The following is a 23,225-nucleotide window of genomic DNA, read 5'->3' on the forward strand; positions in this document are numbered from 1 at the left end:
CCGCGGTACTCCAAGTGCTTTCTGGGAAATGTAGTTTATAAAGTCACAGGGCCAAACTGACAGCTTGATCGAAGAGTTTAGAATACAAACCACACCTACTCTAATGATCTCTAGAACTCCAATGATCACTGAAGCTATTGTTCACGCCTTGGCAAAAATGGGACCACATCGGGTCGTCAGACTAACATTACATAACACAGGCGGCTGGCGCAGAAAATCGTTGGCTCCCAGATTTAGGCCCAGATGCAAATTCACGACTTTCTCTATGTTATTAGATGACTTCACCTATTATGTATAACTTTCTATAATGTTACACCTGAACAGTCACGTAGGCAACCTACCCCCACCCCAAAAAATGGTAAAAAAAAACATTGAGTTTAATCAGTGAACTGCCATTAATAAAATACATTTAGAACATTTCTTGTTGCACATACTGTATGGTCATGATGCCTTAGGCCCAATGCCAGAACTGGAATAAATTACAGTCACAGAAGATGAGCGAAAATGGACAGTAGGACTATGGATTAGATCCCCTAGATAGGGTACATCTTGTGCCAGCCTATTTACCCGTGAAGTGGCGCCCAGAGCCAGGATCCGTCCTCTCCCAGGTCAAGGAATGGGTGGGGGGTGGGCAAACAACCACCTTGGGCCGCTGTCTCAGCACTGGATAACGAGAACAAGGCTCTCTACTTGAAGTGGCCCTGCTTCACCAACCGGAACAGGCTCCTGCATCGACGCTGGCAGAGTCTTGGGGCCAATCGCAACATGCTGCTGCTCCTGGTGCCTCCCTGACAGTGCTCCAGGGTCCTCCAGCTGGTCCACAGCTCGGTGGGGGCGGGCTATTTTGGGAATCAGCATCAAAAAGACTTTGATTACTCCATTGCATCTCAAGAGTGATGGACTACTGGAAGGTTTAAACTGCACTCTGGCCGCCCAGCTCCCCATTTTGACCACCTGTCAGCAGCAGGACTGCGAATTGCATCTGCCCCTGGACCTATGGGTGTACTGGTCGACAGTTCAGGTTGGCATCAGAAGGCAGTTCTTGAGTCTACAGTGCTGGGCTGGCGGTAGCTAAGGGCAGGGGTGGGCTCAGCCTACCCAAATGGGCGTCTTACTTACCCAATCTAAAGTTGAAAAATAAATGTTTCTGAGTTTTTTGTTTTGTTCAGCCAATGAGAAAAGAGCACAGAAAATACCAGTGAGGTTTCTAACTTCTGATTGAGTGGGCAGACTACAGCCTGCCTCCAAACTGCCCACTCCCTCTTCTCTGAAGCAAGGGAAGGGGTGTTGCTATGACAACTATGAACTCTGATAGCTCAGATTACACACACACAGGGCAAGCAAGTAAAAGCACACAAATGGCTCTACTGCTCATAAAAAAAATGTAAAAACATTACCTCCTCTAACTAATGTATGGATGTTCTAAATGGCTAAATGCTGTTGTATATTGCTAAGGGTTTGCCTAAAAATGCCACGTACACCTCTAAGGTTATTCAAAACAAGACAAACTCGCAAACATGGTTCTTGGAGAGGTCAGGAAAAGGAATGCAAACACTGACTGGAGGGTTTTGTATTTAAAGTGATGGGACAAGGGACAGGTGTTGTAATGTTGGTAAATTGTCCATAACGATTTGGTTCTTATGTCATTCCATGCGGGAGGAGCATCTCATTGGGTTCATCACATGTCCACTGAAATATTGAGATATCTTTCTGATGCTGTTTACAGTAGTTAGTTTGTCAGTGTTATGATGGTGCAATGGTGATGAGTGGAGTACGAGGTGGTGTGCAAGCATTGCTTCAAACAACGCTTGCTAGATATATTCCATATATTCATTGTTATAACCACCAATTACACTTAGTGGCTGTGCATGCCATGCAGGGTGAGCCATGTGCCAAGAGGTTTTTCAACATCATTAGTTCCATGTAGAACTTCTTCTGTCACCGTCAGAAAAGGATGATGCTCCTTGCCCCGAAAACACTGCTTGAAATTGGCCGGACCAGCCAGTATGATGTGACGAGGTGCATCGTTAAGAAATGAGACGTCTTCTCACTATCGTGTCAGAGATCTCAGAGGATGATGATGACACAGTTGATTTGCGCACCGAGGCATCTGGCCTGTTAATTCAAATTTAGAGGCCTAATTTATTTTCTAGTGTGGGAGCTTGGTGTCTTGAAACCAGCGAATGTAATTGTACAGTTTCAGTGGATATGTGCACTTCATTTAAAAATACTGTATAATACCTAGACATGGATGAATTTCTTCTAATTGGGACTGATGTTGTATAGGAGACTGATGTTGTATACAAACAGACATGGATATATGACTAATATACTGTACATGTACCTTCAGGCTACTAGTCCACATCTCTTACCTCGTTGCTTTCCCAGCTATTATTTCCTATTTCCTATGTGGAAGTGAGCACCAGAGCGTCATGGATTTAGTGTTCAGTCCTCCTCCGGAGGTTAAAGGCGGCCATGGTACTCCACCCAGAAAGGGCTTGCATCCTACTGGCCCTGGGCTCGCCCGGACAGGGGCTCTAGCACTGAGATGTTGCCTCCTACCCCCATTCCATTATCACAAGCCACCGAAGCCCCTCAGGGGTGCTCTCAGCGGCAGGCAGCTTCTCCAACACGTGTTGTGTTGAAAGCTTGGGCTGTTGGGGACCACTTACCCGCTGAGAGAGGGCTATGTAGTGTGCAAGGGTAGAACGCTTCCGTGTGCGTAATCAGAGACTGCTAGTCCCCAGAATGCAGTGTGAATGTGTGGCAAGAGTGTTAATGTTTAATTGTGTATTGGTGTTCACATTTAGAATGTAGATCATGTTCCTCTTTTGTGTCTCATGTAAACATACATTAGTGTTATCATTCTTGTCCGTGCCTTATGTTGTTTGTATGTCCTGTGTTGTTAAGCGTCTTTGTGCACCGTTACTGTCTGTGTGTCATGTGGAGAATAGACCTTCTTCCTATGTTTCTTGTTTGTGTCTTGTTCCTACTTGACAATACATTATTTTAGCATTCGATTAAATAATCAACTCCACAACACCTATCAGACTTAACTCTATAGGGTACTGAAAATTGCCCACATTTATAGTCACAAATATCTGTCATTGGTTGTAGTATTTAGTCTATGGTCCTGTAGGTTATTTCTCTAAGACCAGATGAGGGCAGTATACCCATTTGACAAAGGTTTTGTACATTTTATTGTTTTTTCGTTGATAACTGTGGGTACATAAGATGGATAGGAAAAAGTTAGCTTACATACTAATGAGCAAAATCAACAATATCAGCCTTTGTCTCATAAGTCTGGATGTGTTTTGAAAAGTCTGTTCATTTCCATTTATAGTAAATAAGACAGAATGAGTTGCAGCCCACTTTGTTGGTGGACCCTAGGATCAAACCTTGCTGCAGATACTGATCCACTGCATGAACTGAGTTGGCAAAATAGAATGGCTCGCAGAATATATTTGCAGTTGCAGTTATCGTCTCTTCCTATCTTGAAGTCACCTTTGTCAACATCATTTCGGGGGGGATCTCATGGCAGGGTCTTACAAAAGCTCCTCACCTTGACTCATGGCTTAACACATACTGGAGGGAATTTATCATCAATCATTCCAGTCATTTGACAAATGACACAATCAATTTAGCATATCAATTCATTTTAGCATATGCCTAGCTGTCTGACATGTCAGATAATCGGGAGATGCCAGTCCATATGGTAAAATAATAAGTTCTATTCATAGTATAAATATCAAAGCACAATCCATTAATCTGTTTCTACTTAGCTATACTAACATAAACATATGGGGCAAATAAATGCTCTTTAAAGTGACTTATTTGTATTCATTTTGCGATTGTGAGTATGCTGTACGCATGACAATGGATTGTGAAGCCCCAGTGTGTTTAAGTAACAATGAATGCTGGGCTGTTTGATGGGGAGCTGGTTCTTGGGGCGGAGAGGGAGTCATGCATTCTCTTTTATTGGCATCTGCCTTCTGTCATCTGGGACGACTTTGAAGCATGCGGCACAGTCTGTACAGTCCATTCCACTCCTACCAAACACTTGTGCCTGTGCGCAATTAGGGACACACACACGACACACAACACATACACACAAAATGTCTCTTAAGTCCAGCAATGAAAAAAGACAATGACATGGAATAAGTCCCAGCTTGGCCCATCTGCCACCATCGAAGAAGACGAATAAGGAGAGGAAGAGTTCTCGGCGTGTGACATCCTTCCCCTTCCCTTGTTGTCAGAGCTCACTCTCCACTGCTGCGGGCCACAGCACACCGCTCCAGTAAGTATCCCATGAGAGAAGGCTGCGGTTCGAGGGCCTCGACAGGAGGTCTTTCCAGCATCCAGTCTTTCTGGAATCAGTTTCCAGTGGTTTGGTCCAGCCTGGTGTTATCTGTCTCAAAAGCCTGAGGCCTAGAGGCTCTGACAGACACACACACACACATACACACTCACACACCCCCACCCCCCTTCCTCCCAGCACAGTCCAATGCCCAATACTCTCTCTCTCTCGCGCGCGCACTCTCTGCCATGCCTGGGCAAGTGGTCCCACGGATGAATGGATTATGACAGGTTTCCGAATGAACCTGTGTGACAGAGAGTGAAGTGGAAGAGGAGTGGAGGGGAGGGAAGAAAGAGAGAGAGAACAGAAAAGTGAAGGTGAGATAGAAAAAAAGGGGGAGACAGGAGAGAAAGAGAGACACACACACATACATAGAAAGAGAATTAAAAAAAACACCCATAATAGAGGAGGCATTATCCAAGTTCGCTTGAGCTGACCTCTACAGGGTAGATCAAAATCACACTCACAAAACAAAGACTTGCATGCACTCAGTACTTGACAGCTCATATACATGTCACAAAACCACATCATTATACACATACTGTACAGCTCCATACACACACACACACTCTCATACATGTAACAGCCATCCAACAGATTCCTCAACCGCACAAAACTGGACAGACCTGCTATGCAGGACCCCGCACACATTTTATGAAGGATGCAATCTAGATAGAGACAGTTTGCTGAAATTGGCTGTGTAGTACTGTAAGCCCATAATATACACAGACATGGACGCAACTGATAAGGAATTGTGAAACTCTTGACTTTACGTAATCAAGTATGTATGTGTATTAATCATATGCCTTTGTGAGCTGAAACATGATGTTTCTGTCTCTGTTCTTAAGTGCTGATGTTTCTAACTGTGTATGCGTCTAAAAGTGTACCTTCTGTGTGTGTGTGTGTAAGCAAGAGCTGATAAGAAGAACTAGTAGTCCTTCTTTTCTGCCTTGCTGATGCATTACGTTGCAAAAAGCATAGTAAGATGACCTCGGACGTGAGAGACCCACCAAGTGGTTATCCCTGCTGACAAAGTGTTTTGGCGTCAGAGAACACTAACTTCTTTCTATATAAACCTTGTGTTATGTGTTTCATTTTGCTTCTCTTTCGTCTGCTGCAGACTGGAAGTGAGCCTGGGCTCTCTCTCTCTCTCTCTGGGCCAGTGCCTCTCTCTGGCCTGCCAGGGCTTTGGTGAGTCCGACAAGCTCGTTGTTGTTGAATAAATATACTTATATGCATCTCCAGAGTCCTGAGGTAATTTGAGCGAATTTACACCTAACAACAACCTTAGACACACACACAGACATTCCCAACACACGTGATATAAATACACACTCAGACCTCTGCTGAGCAGCTGCAGGTTGCGTCCCTCCTCCTGCACCTGAAGTTGCAGCACCTGCTGGAGCAGCTCCTGTCTGAGTGTCTCCTGCACCAAGCCCATCCTCTCCAGCTTCTCCCCGTTCAGCCTTAAGAGAGCACGGCCTGGGTGAGACCGACAGAGAGAGAGAGAGAGAGAGAGGGGGGGGGGGGGGGGGGGGTAGAGAGAGGGAGAGAGAGAGACAGAGAGAGAGAGAGAGAGAGATGTTAGAGAGAGAGAGAGAGAGAGAGAGAGAGAGAGAGATGGAGATGGCATACACAAGTTACTTCTATAAATAAAACTCTTAAAATACTGAAAATGAAGACAGGAAGAGGCCTTTTGAAAGACAAACAAGACGTGGTCGTTAACTAATGAAAAGTGATGGTGAGCTAAATTAACTACATTCTTGGAGTGTTGTCAGAGCCCCCTTGTCTGGGAATTCCCTGCCCCTTCACTGCATTTCATTTGCTCAGTTGGTCTGGCGAACTACTCAACACCGGTCCACTTCAGTCACGTAATTGGAGACGCCTTTAACCAATCAGACCAACGATACTATACAACGATACAACGATCGGTAATAAAGCAAACACATATTTTTTATGTATGAATTGTTCCAGGGCAAGTTTCTCTCAAGTTCTCAAGTTTATCTACGTTTTGCGGTGCTTCGGCGGCCACCATGTCCAATGTTTAAAAACTCTAGATTTTGTTACGTAGCCGTGGTTAGTTTAAATCCGCCAATGGCGCGCCAGGTAGCCAATAGCCAGTTTGTGATTGGCCCCAAGGATCCTTACTATGCTAAAATGAACTTCTATAGCAAGTTTGCCAGACCCACTTCTGAGGCAAAATCAAATTGGCCAGAAGAAGAGGGGCGGGACTTCCCAGACAAAGAGCCCCCTGCAGGGCAAAAACACTTGAGGAATTGATCCAAGTCCCTAAATAAATCTTGTATGTGTGCATAGCCACATGCCGTCTGAGAACAACTATGCCTGAGGCTGGACTGCCCTTCGAGCCTCCCTCCATCCCTTCTCTTCTCTTTTCTCACTCTCTCTCTCCATCTCTCTGTCTCAGATACACTCAGATGTCTCAGATACTCTCTTTCAGCACCCCAGTGCTAAGTCTCCGGAAACTCTCTCCCCTAAGCAGGTCCCAGCAAGCCTCTGCCCTTGATGCTTTGTGTCCAATTAGAGGGATGGGGATGAGCGGAATGCCAGCCGATTCCCCATGGAAAGGAGAGGCGTTTAAGGTTTTAGATGGGAGAGGTCTTAAGGCATGTACACACTCAAATATGAACAAATAGACATACACACATATATACATTTGCATGAACACACGTAAAAAAATGCACATATGCACCCCTTCACACAAACAAACATTCTAATATGATGCCTTGATTCCTCACTGCCAGGCAAGCAAGGTGAATAAACACTGAGAGACTGATATACATCAATGCAGATACGAAGCAAAGTAGAAAGACTTAAGGAGCAGAGAGAGAGTGTGATTCATATGAATGAATTTAACAGCTTTCACTTACTCTCTCGTCTTCATAACCACTGATCCGTGAAACAATGAAGAGATAATAGCCATCAAGCAGGAATCCCACCTATCCATCAGTTGGATGGTGTGTGTAGTTCCTAATCATGGCTTTCATCTGCTCTTTCAGAACTCACACACGCGTGACTGTCGAGAGTTCTTTATGATCCCAGCAAGATTTCTGGAACATGTTCTTTCAAACCCTACTTATCTGCTGCCAAGCTGGAGAAACCACCTCAAAGGGGATCAACAGATGCATCCACAGATATCTCCCCCCCCTCTCTCCCCCCTCACAGTCACACTCTCTTAGCATAAACTAGTGCATGCACACATAAATAAACACACATTTCAAATACACAGACACAGAAACACAAAGAAATGCAAATGCACATGCACACGCACACACACACACAGACACACACACACACACACATACACTCCACACTCACAAATACGTGCACGTGCACACACACACACACACACACACACACACACACACACACACACACACACACCCCTATAGCTTTCGCAGACTAATTTGGGATTCAGCAAGACACCCAAAAGAACTGGAAGGTCCAGGTCCGTTCAGGGGGGAGACGAACTCTAACCTTAAAGCATCAGTCACTGTAGGACAGCAGGATCTCATCTGATTGACCTCAAAAGCAGGTCACAGTCCCTGTTCTGCATTAAATCTGGGGCTGCTGCATTCATAATTCCAGACGAAGCAATGGGGACAGGCATGATTGATCTGACTTAATGAGTCTGAGATATCACATGTATCATATCAATGCATGCTTGACATAGAAGATACATAAACATAAAAATGATGTTTCTGTAGCCACAATGAAACACTATTGTTTTAACATTGCTATATTAGGTTGTAGCTCGCCTATGACAATTTGAGAGTGGCTGCAGATTCTGCTCTAATGAGGCTCCCTCACCCTTCTCAGCCTGTCCCATTCTTTGAGATGTGGTGCTTTTCTAAAAAGGGAATGTGAAAGTTTGGGTTGAGAGTGAAAGTAGTGCCACGCTCTCTGTCCACCTCCGCTCCGTGAGCCAGCTGATCTCACTCATTAGCTATGCCTCCTGGAGCTGAGCTCATTAACGAATCCAGATGGCGGACACATAATGGTGGGGAGGACTTTTTCCTCTTTGAATCCACACCAAACACCTCTCCACACTGGAGTTTTTGTAGTTTCTGCGACACCCTCCTATTGCCGTTATTATTATACCATTATCCTTTCCCATAACTAACTGTTACGATACATGTTGTTTTTCTAAAGTTGTGCCAAATGTAATTGCTGGATTCTGGATCCTGTTTTATATCCTGTGACTCATATCTGAGGTTTTCTCTGGTGTGGAGCTTTCGTGACTGTGTGCGAGTGAAGTTGCTGGAGCTCTCCCATCCTTGTGCTGACTGAATTTGTAAACCAATCCAGTTTAGCTTTTCATTCACCGCTTTATATCTGGAACCTTTACACAAATGACTTCACATCCTAAAGGAAACCGAGTGTACGCCAATGGTGACAATTGTGGGAAAAACCTCCCTGAACTGCGTTTCCCCGAAAGCGTTGTTAACCAACCACTGCGGTAACTGTGGAGAGAGAGTGTGCTCTAAACAATCTCTCCATCATTTAACTATAGTAGTTGTTCAGTGACGCTTTGGGGAGATGCGTCCCTGCACAGGTGGAAACCCTTATCAGAACCCAGCTCAGGGGAAGCCCAGCTGTATGTGGTAGGTCTGTGGCTTTGACTTTTGCCATGCTCATAACCATATGCTCAAGAAACTGAAAACACGTGTTGTTTGTGGATGCTGAGTGAATTATAGTGTACATGCAAACAATATAGATTTGAATCTTTCTGTGTTTTATTATGTGGATGTCTAGTTGTAAGAACTAATATGATTGTCAACCTTTTCATGCTACCAAACAATAAATATATTCATTAGAAACTGCCAAGGCTGCAATATTCTGATGAATGACTGGTGGTACATTTCTATATCGTACTAGAGTCGGGGATAGGAAGGGAACAGCAAAAGTACACAAACTAACTTTTGCATTTCAAAAGGTAAAAGTGTTGAAGGTCAATATGTAAAAATGAATTTAAAATTGCTTGAAAAAATACATTAGTTTGACATATAACATCATTAAAACATCTTTTGAGAAGTCGCGAGCTCCACATATTTCGAGAGGTCCAGTGTGCATTACCTGTGATGGCGTGATGGGAGAAGGCCTCTACATAGGTCAGGTAGTTGTGGGGACAGTGTTTCTTTAACCACCGACACACGTCCTGTTGGGTCCACAGCACCACTGGCCGAGACAGGCTAGGGATGGTGGGACTGGTGTGATATACAGAGTAGTTATCCCCTGTGCGAAGCTGAGCAAGAGAGAGAAAGAGAGAGAGAGAGAGAGAGAGAGAGAGAGAGAGGGAGAGAGAGATAGAGAGAGGGAGAGAAAGAGAGAGAGGATGTATGAGATGGAACTTCATTAATAAAACCAGTTTGACATCAATGAAGACAGGGGAAGAGAGGAAATCATTTTTAAAGACACTGAGGACCTTGTTGTCAGATAGTGAAAGATAACGGTAGGCAAAACAATACCAGTGGCATTCAAACAAAGGATACAGAGTCAGAGAAAACCGGACAGATGAAGAAACAATGAAGCCTAGACTGAAAACATTGACAAGAGTGTTTTTCTATAGATTTATTACACACTGAACCTTCATTAAATTGATCTTATTAACAAACAACCACAACAGACAACATGAGCTGAGTAGCACAGTCTGTAGAGGAGGGGTATACATATGGCATGCTCTCCCAAGTCATAAATAAAAAGTACACTCACTCACTCACTCACTCCCTGGCACTGCAAGGACACAAACACTCCCTCCCTCCCTCCCTCCCTCCCTCTGGTTCTGGGTCTCTATCTCTCTCTCACGCACACGCACACGCACAAACACACACACACACACACACACACACACACACACAAACACACACACATACACTCCACACTCACAAATACGTACACACACACACACACACACACACACACACACACACACACACACACACACACACACACACACACAACAGGCTTTCTTCTTCTGACTAAATACGCATTGCCCAGTTACACGAATGAGTTTCATGCTGTCTCTCGGCCGTTTGGGAAATAAAGTGTTTTAATAACCATGTTCCGCTTTATGCACAGCCTGTAATTAAGATGGATCATTTATTCTCAAGCGGCCTTCTGATTGGTTGGCAAAGGGACTCGTCCATAATCAAGCAAACTGTCGTCGTTAAACGCAGCTCCCTGTTTAAAATGGTTGATATTCCTTGCCATCCTCGCTTTGTCAAAACGGGGTCATTTGCCTCAGTGAAGGATGACTCCCCTTCAGATGTCAAGCATCATTGCTTGTTATCATTCCTTTAATCAGGGGCCATCCTAGCATCAAATCAACATCCCACTCTACACTAGTAACCATCCAATCCCTGAAGTCACATCTGTAGATGAGCATTCGGTGCTCTCACAACAGTGTCAGACTATAATACCAACCAAGGTACATTTAGCTACTGGAACAACCAATCAGTTCTCATATTACTGCACAGTATCATTCTGTTATGCTGTGAGTGCAGAGATCTTGAGGGACAGTATCTAATAATGTTATCATGTACTGTTAAATATGTTGATAATAATCATTTATCCATAATCTCAATCAAAATAAGCACATATGGTTACACAACTGGGTCAATAAAATGAGAATACTGTATATCATTACAGCTCTACAGTATGGATTCGTCTGCATTTGGAGACATCTTATGTTAAGTGTAATGCTGAGTATCACAGGGGTTTGATCAAACGCTCCCTCCACTGGGGAGCCTCACTCCTGTGCCACCCCTGTTTCTGCAAAACCATCTCTCTCCATTTTCTCTCTGGTGTCTCATCTTCCCTTATCTTACCTGCCTCTCCTCTCAAGCCTGGTGGTTGTGTTCTGTCCTATCAGTGACCCCTCTCCCCACCTATTCCCTACCATCTGCTGGCTCATTAGTTTTCTCTCTCTCTCTCTCACTCACTCTCTCTGTCCACCTCTACTTTCCTCTCAAGTCTTATGTGCCTCTACAATCCCCTGAAGTCCATCTCTCTCTCTCACTTTCTACTTTCCGCTCTCTCACCCTTTCCCTGTTCCTACTCCCCTCTGGTTTTTGACCTTGGCTGGCCCCTGTAGGCCCTTAGTTCTTCACTATGAGACACTGACCCACATGCATAAGTGCACTGTAAACACACACTGACAGAGCCTTCTCCGTGGGGAACTGGTCTGCACACCACAACCTCTCTTTCCTCATCCTGCAATGTACATCTGCATTAAACAAACAAACACAGAGAGAGAGAGAGAAAGAGAGAGAGAGTGAGACAGAGAGAGAGGAAGAGAGAGAGAGAGAGAGAGAGAGAGAGAGAGAGAGAGAGAGAGACAATAACACACATACACATACACAAAACACAACGATCACATGCGCACATAAACACACACACACACACACACACACACACACACACACAAACTGAAACACACCCATACATATGCACATACATCTCAAGCACTTACACAAACACGCACGCATGCACAAACACCCCCAGTCATTCATCAAACACAGGCATGGGCTCTGTGGGGAGTGCCAGATTATGGTGCATGTCGGTCACTCAGCCTCTGCAATGTCACCGGAGTGTGCCACCCCATCCCTCTCCGCCCTACAAACTCCCCCACCCACCCTCTCCACACATTCCCTGCCAGGCCACTGCTGAGCCTCTGGGCTTCCTCTGATGCCCACACCTAAGGATGGGATTCCTGGTTCTCCCTCCCTCTCACTCTGATAGTGAAAGAGCTGGATACACTTGCAGTAGTTCATAATTCATGCGCTGATTGAGGATCCATACCCATCAGAATATACTTTCAGAAGCCTTTAGAGGGAAAGCTACACTACTGTCGATGGAGAGACTGGTACAAAGAATGAAGCTGGTGCTTCTGTGGTCCATGGGAACCAGTAGTGCAGATAGTTGCATGCTAATAGAGAATAATTACATTTAACCAGTAATTAGTCTCCCTATGTCCTTCATGCACACACATTAACCTCAGTTCACAACAGTTTCTCCTTGAATTTCACTCTACTTTGATGTATATCAAAAAGCAAAAGTTCTTAAGAGAGGAAGTTGAGAGAATGTAAGATCCCTACACACAAAGGACAAATAGCGCTGAGGTTGGACTCTATCCCTGACCAACATCCTATTTAGTATCTGCATGAAAAAAGGAATGACCATGGTGGTCTAATCAAAACTAGTGTTTGATCACATATTCACTTTAAAAAATATCAAAGCGGAGAGAATTTTCCCTGTCCTGCTCAGATCATCTCCTGCCGAGTGGAGAGAACCACTCAAAGTTCAAAAAGGTTCCACTACAACTCTGTGTTCCTGTTCCAATTAGTTCACCGCAAAAAAAATCTGGAATCAACTAAAGACTTCTTTAGTCTCCTCTAGACTCCTACTAGGTTGAGCGGATTCAATTTAGGAACAGCCGTTTTTTTAAACACTTTGCTGACATGCTGTTCCTTTGCCAATTAGACCTGCAAGAAAAATACCCCCACTTTGAAGTTCAAAGGGTTCAAATCAAGCATGGGCCTCAATTAAACCTGTAAAATCAAAGTGACCTACAAAGAAAACATTTGACGGATTCCTTCTCAGACATGCTAAGTATGCATTAAAGCAAAGTTACAAATACAATTTTTATAATAAAAGAAAAAATACAACAGTGAAGTAATAAAAGTCATTCCTTCATCATTTCCATTATACTTTATCGAGTGGACACAACGTTAACCCCTGCAATCTGTGTAATTACAGAGGACTGGGTTCATTATAGACACCATGTGAAGAGCTATTCCACTGACGAGATTAGAGAAGTTAATTTAGAGCGTAACAAAAGAGGCCTGACTCCTTGACATGCCATGCTATATTCCTCTCTAATAACAGTTTCTGAAAGAAGTCAACATCCTAATTAAGATAACATTAACTGAATCAGATTAGCAACCATGAATTTGTTTCTAATTAACATGACCGGAAATTACAGGAAAATATATAGAAAAAAGTGTGAGAGGAATTAAAGCAACATTAAGCAACATTGGTGGGGTCTGTCTTTATAAGCAGCTCCGTTGGTATCATCTTCAAATGTTGTGGCATATGTGAAGGACAGATAAACACACCTGTCATTCAGCACAACATCAACAACCATATTGCCGCAATACACCAATTAGCATGTTAGCAACATTCTATCAGTGCCAACTGGGCTGTTGGTGGGTTTTTTCAAGGATTTTTAATGCTTTTTAGGTAGTAAGCTTGCTTGTTAAGACCAAACCTCCATAATGCTGCTTTAAATTGAGCATGACTCCAGTGACAAAGAGAGCGATTTTGGTCGGTTAATACAGAATTGGATGCGAAGGGGGGGAAGAAAAATAGGGGGCCCAACAGCAGACACTTGCCCTAGTCCTGTTCCATGCACTTGCCCTAGTCCTGCTCCATGCACTGACCAGCAAAGCTGTTTCCAAGTAAAGGAGTTCCAATCTATTTAAAGCCGTGTTTGACTGAGTGCCCGCTAACAGTGCCTCCTGGGTGAACAGCATCTCTCCTATTCTCCCCAAACAAAGGGCTCATTTGGATGGAAGGATAGATGGACAGAGGCAGGGAGGAAGAGTCCATTTAGCCTTTTTTCTTCCTCTTTCTCCTCTCCTCCATCCCCCTCTTTTGCGGAGGAGTCTTTGTGTAAATGCATCTCAGAGACTAAGGAGAAGCACGCAAACATGGGGCTGGCTTGATAATGCAAAAATTAAGACTCCAATAGATCCCGATGTGAAGTAATAATGCATACCGTATGCCTCTCACGAAATCGGTTTCTCCTCCAAATATATGAAATGAGGACACAGAGAGAATGCTTAATTAAAGGAAGCCATGGCATGAAAAGGCCTGCTTGTTGTCTGTTCCCTGTAGATGGGCTACTTAAAAGCGCCGGGTGTCATGGTAGATTCACAGAGCCGCCGCGCAGTATTGGGGTCACTTTTTCATCCTCCCATGAACCTCTTCTTTCATGAGCGAAACACACAAAGCTCAATTGTGCCACTTCGGCACAGAACAACCATAAAGACTTATTTCACATCAAGGCAAAAATGCCTTCATGATGCAATGGAATGTACAGTATACTCCATAGACATGCCTATTAGACCTAGTATCTATGAAAGAACAATCTTTGTAGAGCTAGATTATGACATAGAAAATCAATGTTTTCATAATAACACGAAATTTCAGTAATGTAAGAGATTGCCTTGGTAACCGGAAACAGTGTCACACTCAGTACTGATAGTACTGACCTTGACAGCATTCTAATGCTTTGTATGGTGTAATGAAAGCACATTTCAAACGGGCCAAGGACTCTTAGGGCCCTATTTTAACGATCAGAAACGCAAGTAGGACAGCACCAAACGCAAGTAGCTGTGTGGGCGGCTCTATGGCGCATTTGCTATTATAACGGCGGAAAAAACACACTTGCGCCCGACGCAAATGTCAAATGGGTTGGTCCAAAGGAGGTTACTCAGCCATAGGTGTGGTTTGGGCGTAATATGCAATAAACCAATCAGAGCGTCATCTTACATTCCCTTTAAGAGCGAGGAGCGCATATTCCATAGCGGCTTGTTATTATAATGGCGGAATTACCTGGAGGAAGACCGTGAGGCCACCAGAACGTGTGTTACCAGAAACAATCACGGCAATATTTTCCCATGATTGTTTGGAGAAATGATTCTACTTTTCATTTCTCGTCTGTATTTTTTCCGTTACTAGCATTCGTTTTTTGGTGGCAACATATTTGAAATAAAAGTCACAAAAACATACTTTCCGATGTTTTGGGTTCACCCTCACTGAATCACTAGGCCTATGCATGGTAATAATATTGCACCCATCGGCACATGCAGTTCAACCTCACGTCTTCTAAAGTCCTCTAATCTATCCTCATTTATGTCATTGACACATCCATGATTCATGGCAATGTTGTGTAAAACACTGGGGGGGCACGTATGTGAATACGTATGCTTAGCCCTCTCTTGGCTGTCGGGTGTTACGGGAAATTTTATGAATTCCCCAGCATGTCGGACTAGACCTGACGTAACTGCATGTATAGCCGAACTTATTGCAGACTTTGATAGGGACAGTGTGCGTCTGTCCCCAGCTCATCTGCCAGAGAGAGAGCGAGTGAGTGAGTGTGTGTGTGTGTGTGTGTGTGTGTGTGTGTGTGCGCGCGCGCGTGCGGCCACCCACTGATCAGGCTCTCCTCTCTTCCGATCTCTCCCTCTCCCTCCCTTTTCTCCTTATCTCGCCGCAGACTGTGATATGGACAGTGTGCGTGTGTCCCCAGCTCATCTGCCAGGAGATGGCAGACATCAGAACCGCCATTACAATTAACCTGAATCATTTGGGTCAATGTGTACGCTAGATGTATGCCTATTTTTAAAATATCTTGGATATGGATATCACAATGATTTCCTCATGTGGTAAATACTTTATTTTCCTTGTAATTATATATGGCTTGCCAAAAAATTGGTGTAAATCTCTCGTGTAGACGAGAGAAGTAAAGTGTAGGCTACTGTGCAGCCAAGCACGCGTCCTTAAAATAGCGTTCTGAATACCTGCCACCCGCCACGCGCCTCTGACATTAGACTAGCTTTTTTCTGGTCAATAGCGCACGGCGCACAGCGTTGTTTTGAAACTGCAAAATACCACTTGCGACAAAGAAACGCCTTCTCTGTTGCGCCCCCGCCCATGTCAGCGCAAGTTCATTTTGACGCGCGCTTCTGGAGGGAAAATCCCGCTGTGCGCCGGGTGCAAGATAGGAATGATACATGCGTCGGTGACAATGTCAATTGCGCTGGGTGCAAGATAGGGCCCTTAATCTTATGTAACCCGGCAAGAAAATAAAATTTTCTTTACTGTGAGTGTGGAGCCAGCTCTACCTGCAGTCGTTCAGTGCCTGGCTGCTGCAGGAGTTTGACGGCCCGGCCCCCCGCCGTCTTCTGGCCACGCCCCTCATGCCAGGTCAGGTTCCCTCCTGTGCAGCGAGAGATGTGGTACTTGAAGTCCTCGGGAAGGGCCTTGTACTCCACAGCCGGGCGACAAAAACTAAAACTAGAGGCAGCTAGAGACAGAGAAGAAAGATGGAATATAAGAAAGGAAGAAAGAAATTGAAAAGATATAAGCAATAATGATTTCCTGTAAAAGTCCTCTATGTTTGTTCTAGACATAACCTTAGCTGTTAATTCAGGGCTAACAAGGCATTTTTAAAATTGATCGTTGTCAGAATCTGACATGTTACATATCCACTTATCCCTGATGCCTAAGAGGTTTCTGACACATTCCCACCCTCCAGCCTTGTCATGGCTCTTAGACGTAATCAATAATGTCCGTAATTCCTCTCTTAATCTCTTCCTGTCCTGTTTTCATCGCTTGCCTTTGCCCTTGGCCTAATGGAGATGAAACCAGGCTCCTGTCACACACCTGGCTGTTATAGGGATGAGGTTTTACTACTTTTACTTATCTTTGCTGTTGATGAAAAGTTGTACGACGGGATGGGAGGCAGGGGGGAGTGGTTTATTGAAATGTTAACTGCATACTTTAGTTGTTTTTATGTGTGTGTGTTTAATAAAGTTGAATGTTTAATCTGTGTCTCTGGCATTTACACACACATATTGTACTGCAGTGCTCGGTAAATAATTCATGAAGGCACGGAGCTCTGTTTAAACTGGGAATATGCAAATCAGCTCGCTTCTGTTTTTATGTTTACAAGAGTCAATCATCCACGTATCCTTGGAGAGAGCACATAATGAATAAGGTCCTGCTTAGTTTGTGCTGAATGAGTGTGTCCACAGAGCATTCATATGATAATAAGAGGCATCGCAGATCTGGCATTGGGCTTCATGCCTGGGATGGTTACAGACAGTATAATTAAATGTACCTGCCACAGCAGTGATCACAACTTAACGTGTTATCTTTTAACTTCACACTCTTATTGCACTTCTCATTAAGGACAGGAAAAGATGATTTAATAAAACAGCACCATTGGGCAGACAATCCAATTAAGCAACAAAGAACTGACACAAGGGCAATCTGTTTGTTGGGAAGGATGCGTTCTCTTTCACTGTTGTGTGTTTTTTTCTTCTGCACACATAACCACCTTTGTTTCATATTTTTCCTGAGAAAACATCTGATCTTCAGTAATGGCTGGTACAAAACCCTCCCACTGACAATACCCTTACTACCACTGCTTCCATTATTGCTATGGCCACCATCATCACCACCTCTACTGCTACTACTGCCGTTGCTTCTATTTGCTTGGTCTTTATTTCTCACAATCTCAGGTATTTGGAGATCATATTCAGTATCAGCAATACTTATTATCCTTACACTGGTAATATTTGAGGATTACAGCAGTATCCAGAGGCATCATTAAGAGTGTAGTAATGTTTTAATCTTACAGTGCATTTATTAAATTGGCATACGGGAGCAGCTTAGGTTCAAACAGCTTGCATAATCGAAATTATATACAGTATATACTATATATATAAAATCGAAATTATATATATATAGTATATAATTGCTAATAGGAGATGTTGCCTATACTAATGATGTTAGAAAGAGACGACATACAGTAGGTTATGTCATGTCACTCATTCATTGGTTTGTGTATCTATAAGTAACCATTGGCAAGCTGCAGTGGTTTGGTTGACATCTTTTTATTTTGAAATACGACCAAGGGTGACACACATAAAGCAAGTAGAGGGACGTGCTCCTGATACCTTATAGACAAACAGGTTTCCACTGATGGAGGACAAATATGATAACTTTAGAGTAGGATAGGCGGACTGTTGCCAGAGACCCAGCCTATTAAAGAGCAGCAAAAGGATTGGTGCAAACTCACCAAGCTAAATGTCTCCCGCCACTCATCTCTCTTCATCTTTAACCAATCCACAAAGAAACTTTTCTTCTAAAGGGCTACACTGTACTCCCCGTAACCCAACGTGACACTGCGGATTCACAACGGTCATTTACATTCCCATCAAATGACAGCCAACAGATGTTGTTCTCTCTCTTTGCATTCTGGGCGATCTCTGGTGATCTGGCAGTCCCAGTGTGTAGCAGGTGGCATGTTTCTCATCATCGCGCCCAGAGATAAACATGCCTATCCTCAGTACTTCCGTCTAGTGCTGAGGCTTTTAATGATTTACTAGGCAGCCAGGTTGGGCTGCTTCTCTGCTTCATTTGTAGTGTGCTTCTAGGCAACGTGGGCTGTGTGTGCGTGTGTGAGTGTGTGAGCGTGTGAGCGTGTGTGTGTGTGTGTGTGTGTGTGTGTGTGTGTGTGTCTGTGTGTGTGTGTGTGTGTGCATGCGTGTGTGTGTGTGTGTGTGTGTGTTTATGTGTGTGTGTGTGTGTGTGTGTGTGTGTCTGTGTGTGTGTCTGTGTCTGCCTGTGTGTGTGTGTGTGTCTGTGTGTGTCTGTGTGTGTCTGTGTGGACTCATTAAAATCTCTCTCCCCTCTAATTGACACCATAGGTTTTAAGCACAAATGGGGACAACCAGTCAAATGTGATGGGGGTGATGTGGGTGGTGAGGGCCTAGGGGAAAAGATAAAAGGGATGTCTTTTTATTCACTGTCTTGTGTGTGTGTGTGTGTGTGTGTGTGTCTGTCTGTGTGTGTGTGCGTGTGTGTGTGTGTGTGTGTGTGTGTGTGTCTGTGTGTGTGTGTGTGAGTTATGTCTTCAACTCCCAAACTCACAGAGGGTGTACAAAGAGCGTCCATTCCTTCATCTGACTTGTGTGTGTGAGTTTGTGTTTGAGTGTGCCAATGTGTGTAACATGGTGTGTGTGTGTGTGTGTGTGTGTGTGTGTGTGTGTGTGTGTGTGTGTGTGTCTGTGTGAAACTGTCCATGTGTAAGTGCTACTGGTCTCAGGCTGGGTCAAAGACAGTGCCTTTGATTTAAACCCCATGTACTTCAGAACTTAGATGCGTGTGTGTGTTTGTGTGTATTTGTGTGTATTGGCATGTGTGTGTGTGTGTTTGTGTGTATTTGCGTGCGTGTTTTTTACTGCGTTCAAGAAAACAGAGAGGAAAAGGGAGTGAGAGAGTAAAAGAGAGAATGGAGGGGGGTTTTGTATTGGGGGATAGAATTACTTTTATGAGGGGAATTTTCAAATGTGATGCATGCATGTATGTGTGGTTATGGTCCTATGATCATATGGTGAATGTAATTGTATGTAAGAAGGCAATGAATTCCCTTTTGAAGTTTGTGTGTATTTTTCAATTTATGTGCGCAAGTGTGTGTGCATACATCTAATTCATATTAATTTACCTAGGTCTGACTGTTGGTAGACATTGATTCATAGACCAGGAGTATCATTAGTGAAAGACTATTGCCTTACAACCACACTTGGAGATGACTGAACATCAATAAACTACATTTATATGTGCACTATAGGGGTGACTGTGAGGGTTGGACAGCAAAATGTACATGATGGACTACTATTAAACTATGCCACTCTCCAGCATACTCAACCCATTTGGACTGCACCAAAACAAGTAAAAGAGTGCACAGCCCCCCTCGGAAGACCTGTCGAATAGGTCACAGTCCTCAAACGGGCCATTGTGATGACCACAACAACCAGCCTTTATGAGCTGATTAGCATTATGACGGACCACAAGCTGTTAGTTTTGGTATAGACCCAAAAGTGTTTTTTTTTTTTTTTTTTTTTCGTGATCTGCACTTTCAACTCTTGGTCATCCATGCTCAATGTTTTTCTATCAATCTTTATGCATGTCTTACTTTTTATGTAATTGTGCACAGGACTCCCTTTTGCTGAAATTCCATCTATCCACATATCCAAGCAACCATCCACCACTCCATCCAACCATCCACACGTTGATCCATCTGTCCATCTCACTAGCCATCTCAGAAATACGACTAAGGCATGTTATTTAGGAGAGAGTTATCATAAAGCTTTTCCTTTTCTCTATCTGAAGAGGTTAGTGAAATTTGCACTTCTGCTGAGCGGGCAGAATTTATTATTCATAAAGTCTACTGTAGATCTATCCATCCACATCAGGGCGCTCAACTATCCGTGCTGAACATTCTATGAGGAGAGAACTGACTGAGGTAATTCATGGGTTTGGCACCTATGGACAAGTTCAGACCTGGTTACGATACAGCATGGGAAAAAACATCCACCACAAACACGACCTAAATGTGGCGCGCATACGTCATATAGAACAATAGTAAAATGTATGAATCCTAATTTTTCTTATAGACTTTATAAGAACAATTAAAAGCAGGATAAAGGATTAAGGATAAAGAAAATATTTCAGTTGCAGAATATGAATGATGGAGGTATAATGACATCATAGGCATGGTAATAATGGTGTAACGTGACTCTGAAGTCAAATACGCTCCAAACCTGTTTCTCAAGATGTTTCCAAAACGAATTGGCTAAATGTCGATCAGTATAATACGATTAAGGATAATACTACTCATGAAAGGTTAAGGCTGCTTGTGTTTAATCCCGGCACTTTCTATTCGGCTCCCTCTTGTAGCCTACTCGCTGAATGTTTTTGTCATTTCAGTCTGAAAGTTAAGCTTCTCTCAATATGGTTAGTGACCATCTGAATGTAAAGAGACTTTATGCTGTGTAGCCTTATTATTAAAATATGGATGAGGAAACGCGACAGTTTCTGTTGCGATACATGTAGCCTACAGTAAACGATCACAGATTGTTTATTTCACAAAGTAGGCTACAGAATGTTGTCACCTCATAACTATTCAACGTTTAGAATATGACAAGTGAATGATCATTAATGTTGTTTGAAGTGATAACAAGCCCCCGAACTTGTAACAAACAAAAACATATAAAGTTAATATCTGAATTTACCGTCCACCGCCATGGCACGAATGTGTCCCAGCAACTTCTTTAAGAGATGGTTTACTCAATGTATTCCATTTTGACGGAGTTGAAATTAGCCTCGAGTCTGTATCTCCTCAGTCCGCCGACCGCGCACTCTTTGCAGTTTTGAGAGATGGAGCACGTCCGTGTGTATAAATCAGCTTCACCCTCTCTGAGCGCTCTCCGAAAAGACCACTCCCCTCACACAGGAGGACAGGTGTCACATACATCGGCCAGGCTTTCAGGGTCGTACGGGGTCCGAACGACTCTACTTCGACTTAAAGCTGGTAGCCCAATAAACGTGCTTTGAGGGTTCACACGTATGTATCTGATAAAATCAGGGCGAAAACAATAGCATAGTAGGAGGCCACCTGCTGGCGAAATTGTGTTTAGGAACATTGCTGGAATTGCATTTACAATCAACCATTCCCGGCAGCCATACAAGCAGAACGAAATGCCAGTATTATTACAGAGAAATTTCACTGCAGTAAAGCTCTTTGCTTTCCTACAGTCTGATTCAGGTAAGGGGGAAGTATTATCGAAGAATATAGTAGGAATCATATACTCTTGCAAAAACCAAGATGAACTGTCAAGATATTTCTATAAACCTGTAATAGTATTTCAACATTACTTCTTATCCATTTAATTAAATATGACAGAAGCCTTGGATTGATCTAGATATGCTAGAAAAAGATAAACAATTTAACTACTTAAGCAGTTTATCTTGTGCACAAACTACACTTCTAAAAGTAGAGTGCACTGCTCTATTTTACTGCCCTTTCCCTCATCTTTCTCAAAGCCTCACCTTTATCCTGCCTTACACAGTCCTTTTTAAATAAGGCAAACAAAGCCAGCACACCTGATGTGATGCACCCACCACTGAACATTCCTGTAGCTGAATCAGGTGAGTTAGCTCCAAGCTGAAGGAAGAATGCGCAGGGCAGAGGCACACAAGAGGGGGGTTGGGGGAGAGAGTCTCTGCCCTCGGGCCATGCGGAACAAATAAGATCCCCTTCCAACCCCCCTTAAACTGGAAGCATGTTCTAGTTTGGGCTCTTGGTCTCGTTCTCCTGTGGACTAAAGTACTCACTGGCACAGTTCTGGCTGGGCCCTGGTGGTTGCAGATGCGTTTGGTCTCAGTCATCGTGAGAAACAGCCGGTCTGCCCTCTCCCACGTCTCTCCCCACCCCTTACCAAACTACAAGCACTGTGGTCCCGAAACCCTGTAATTAGCCTAGTGAGTTATGGCTCTGGAAAGAAAATAGCCTGATGAAAAGCACATGTGTGATAAAAGTGAAGCCAATACATTTTTTCCATGGCTGCATGGACAGATAATTTAGAACTGGTGCTGAAGATAAACCCGTAAAACACCCACCACATTGGATGTTTAGTGAGACTGCTGTTACCATACAGAATGGCAAACGACACTCACAACAGAGATTTGAGACTACGAGAAGGCCTCAAATAGAACAAGACGTGAGATTTGCTAGTTGTGGTGGTGTGTTGGTACAAAATTATGAAACCAGATAAATGAATGGATGATTGAATATATGAATGAGACAGACAGCCAGGCTGACTATTTTTTTGAAATGAAAGAAAGAAACCCCTACAGTACAGTTTGTTATTTAAGTCCAAGTCTAAGGAGTTCAAATTCAGCTGAGCAAAGAGGTTCCTTCAGAAGAGCGAACCATTTTTCATTGATGTGCTGTATGTGGTTGTTCTTCGACAATGCGCACCAGAAACATACACAGTCTTGGCATCCAGTCTGAGAGGAGCTTTAAAGAAGAACCCTGCCACAAAGACACGACACACATTACCACACACTCACCCTTGGGGACCTAGAGCCACTAAGGTCAAGAGGTCGAGCATGTTGACTGACTCTGGCCAGGCAGGCTGCATAGTGAACAGGTATGCTAAACGAGAAGGGAGAGAAGCTCTCCGCTTACTCTTTTATTCTAAATGGATTTTTT

At 43.6% G+C, this 23,225-nt stretch overlaps 1 protein-coding gene across 1 annotated transcript; it reads right to left on the bottom strand.

Moving 5' to 3' along the window:
• Positions 1-4,524: 4,524 nt before the first annotated feature.
• Positions 4,525-22,399, bottom strand: samd10a (sterile alpha motif domain containing 10a; the record flags this gene model as incomplete). The annotated part of the gene is made up of 6 exons (XM_080853862.1): positions 4,525-4,601; positions 5,699-5,839; positions 9,452-9,620; positions 16,285-16,466; positions 22,061-22,175; positions 22,346-22,399. The coding sequence occupies 6 exons, from the start codon at positions 22,397-22,399 to the stop codon at positions 4,579-4,581; spliced, it is 684 nt and encodes a 227-aa protein (XP_080709988.1). The 3' UTR covers positions 4,525-4,578.
• Between the last annotated feature and the right edge of the window lie 826 nt (positions 22,400-23,225).

This window comes from Sprattus sprattus (assembly GCF_963457725.1).
Source record: "Sprattus sprattus genome assembly, chromosome: 16".
Classification (NCBI taxonomy): domain Eukaryota; kingdom Metazoa; phylum Chordata; class Actinopteri; order Clupeiformes; family Clupeidae; genus Sprattus; species Sprattus sprattus.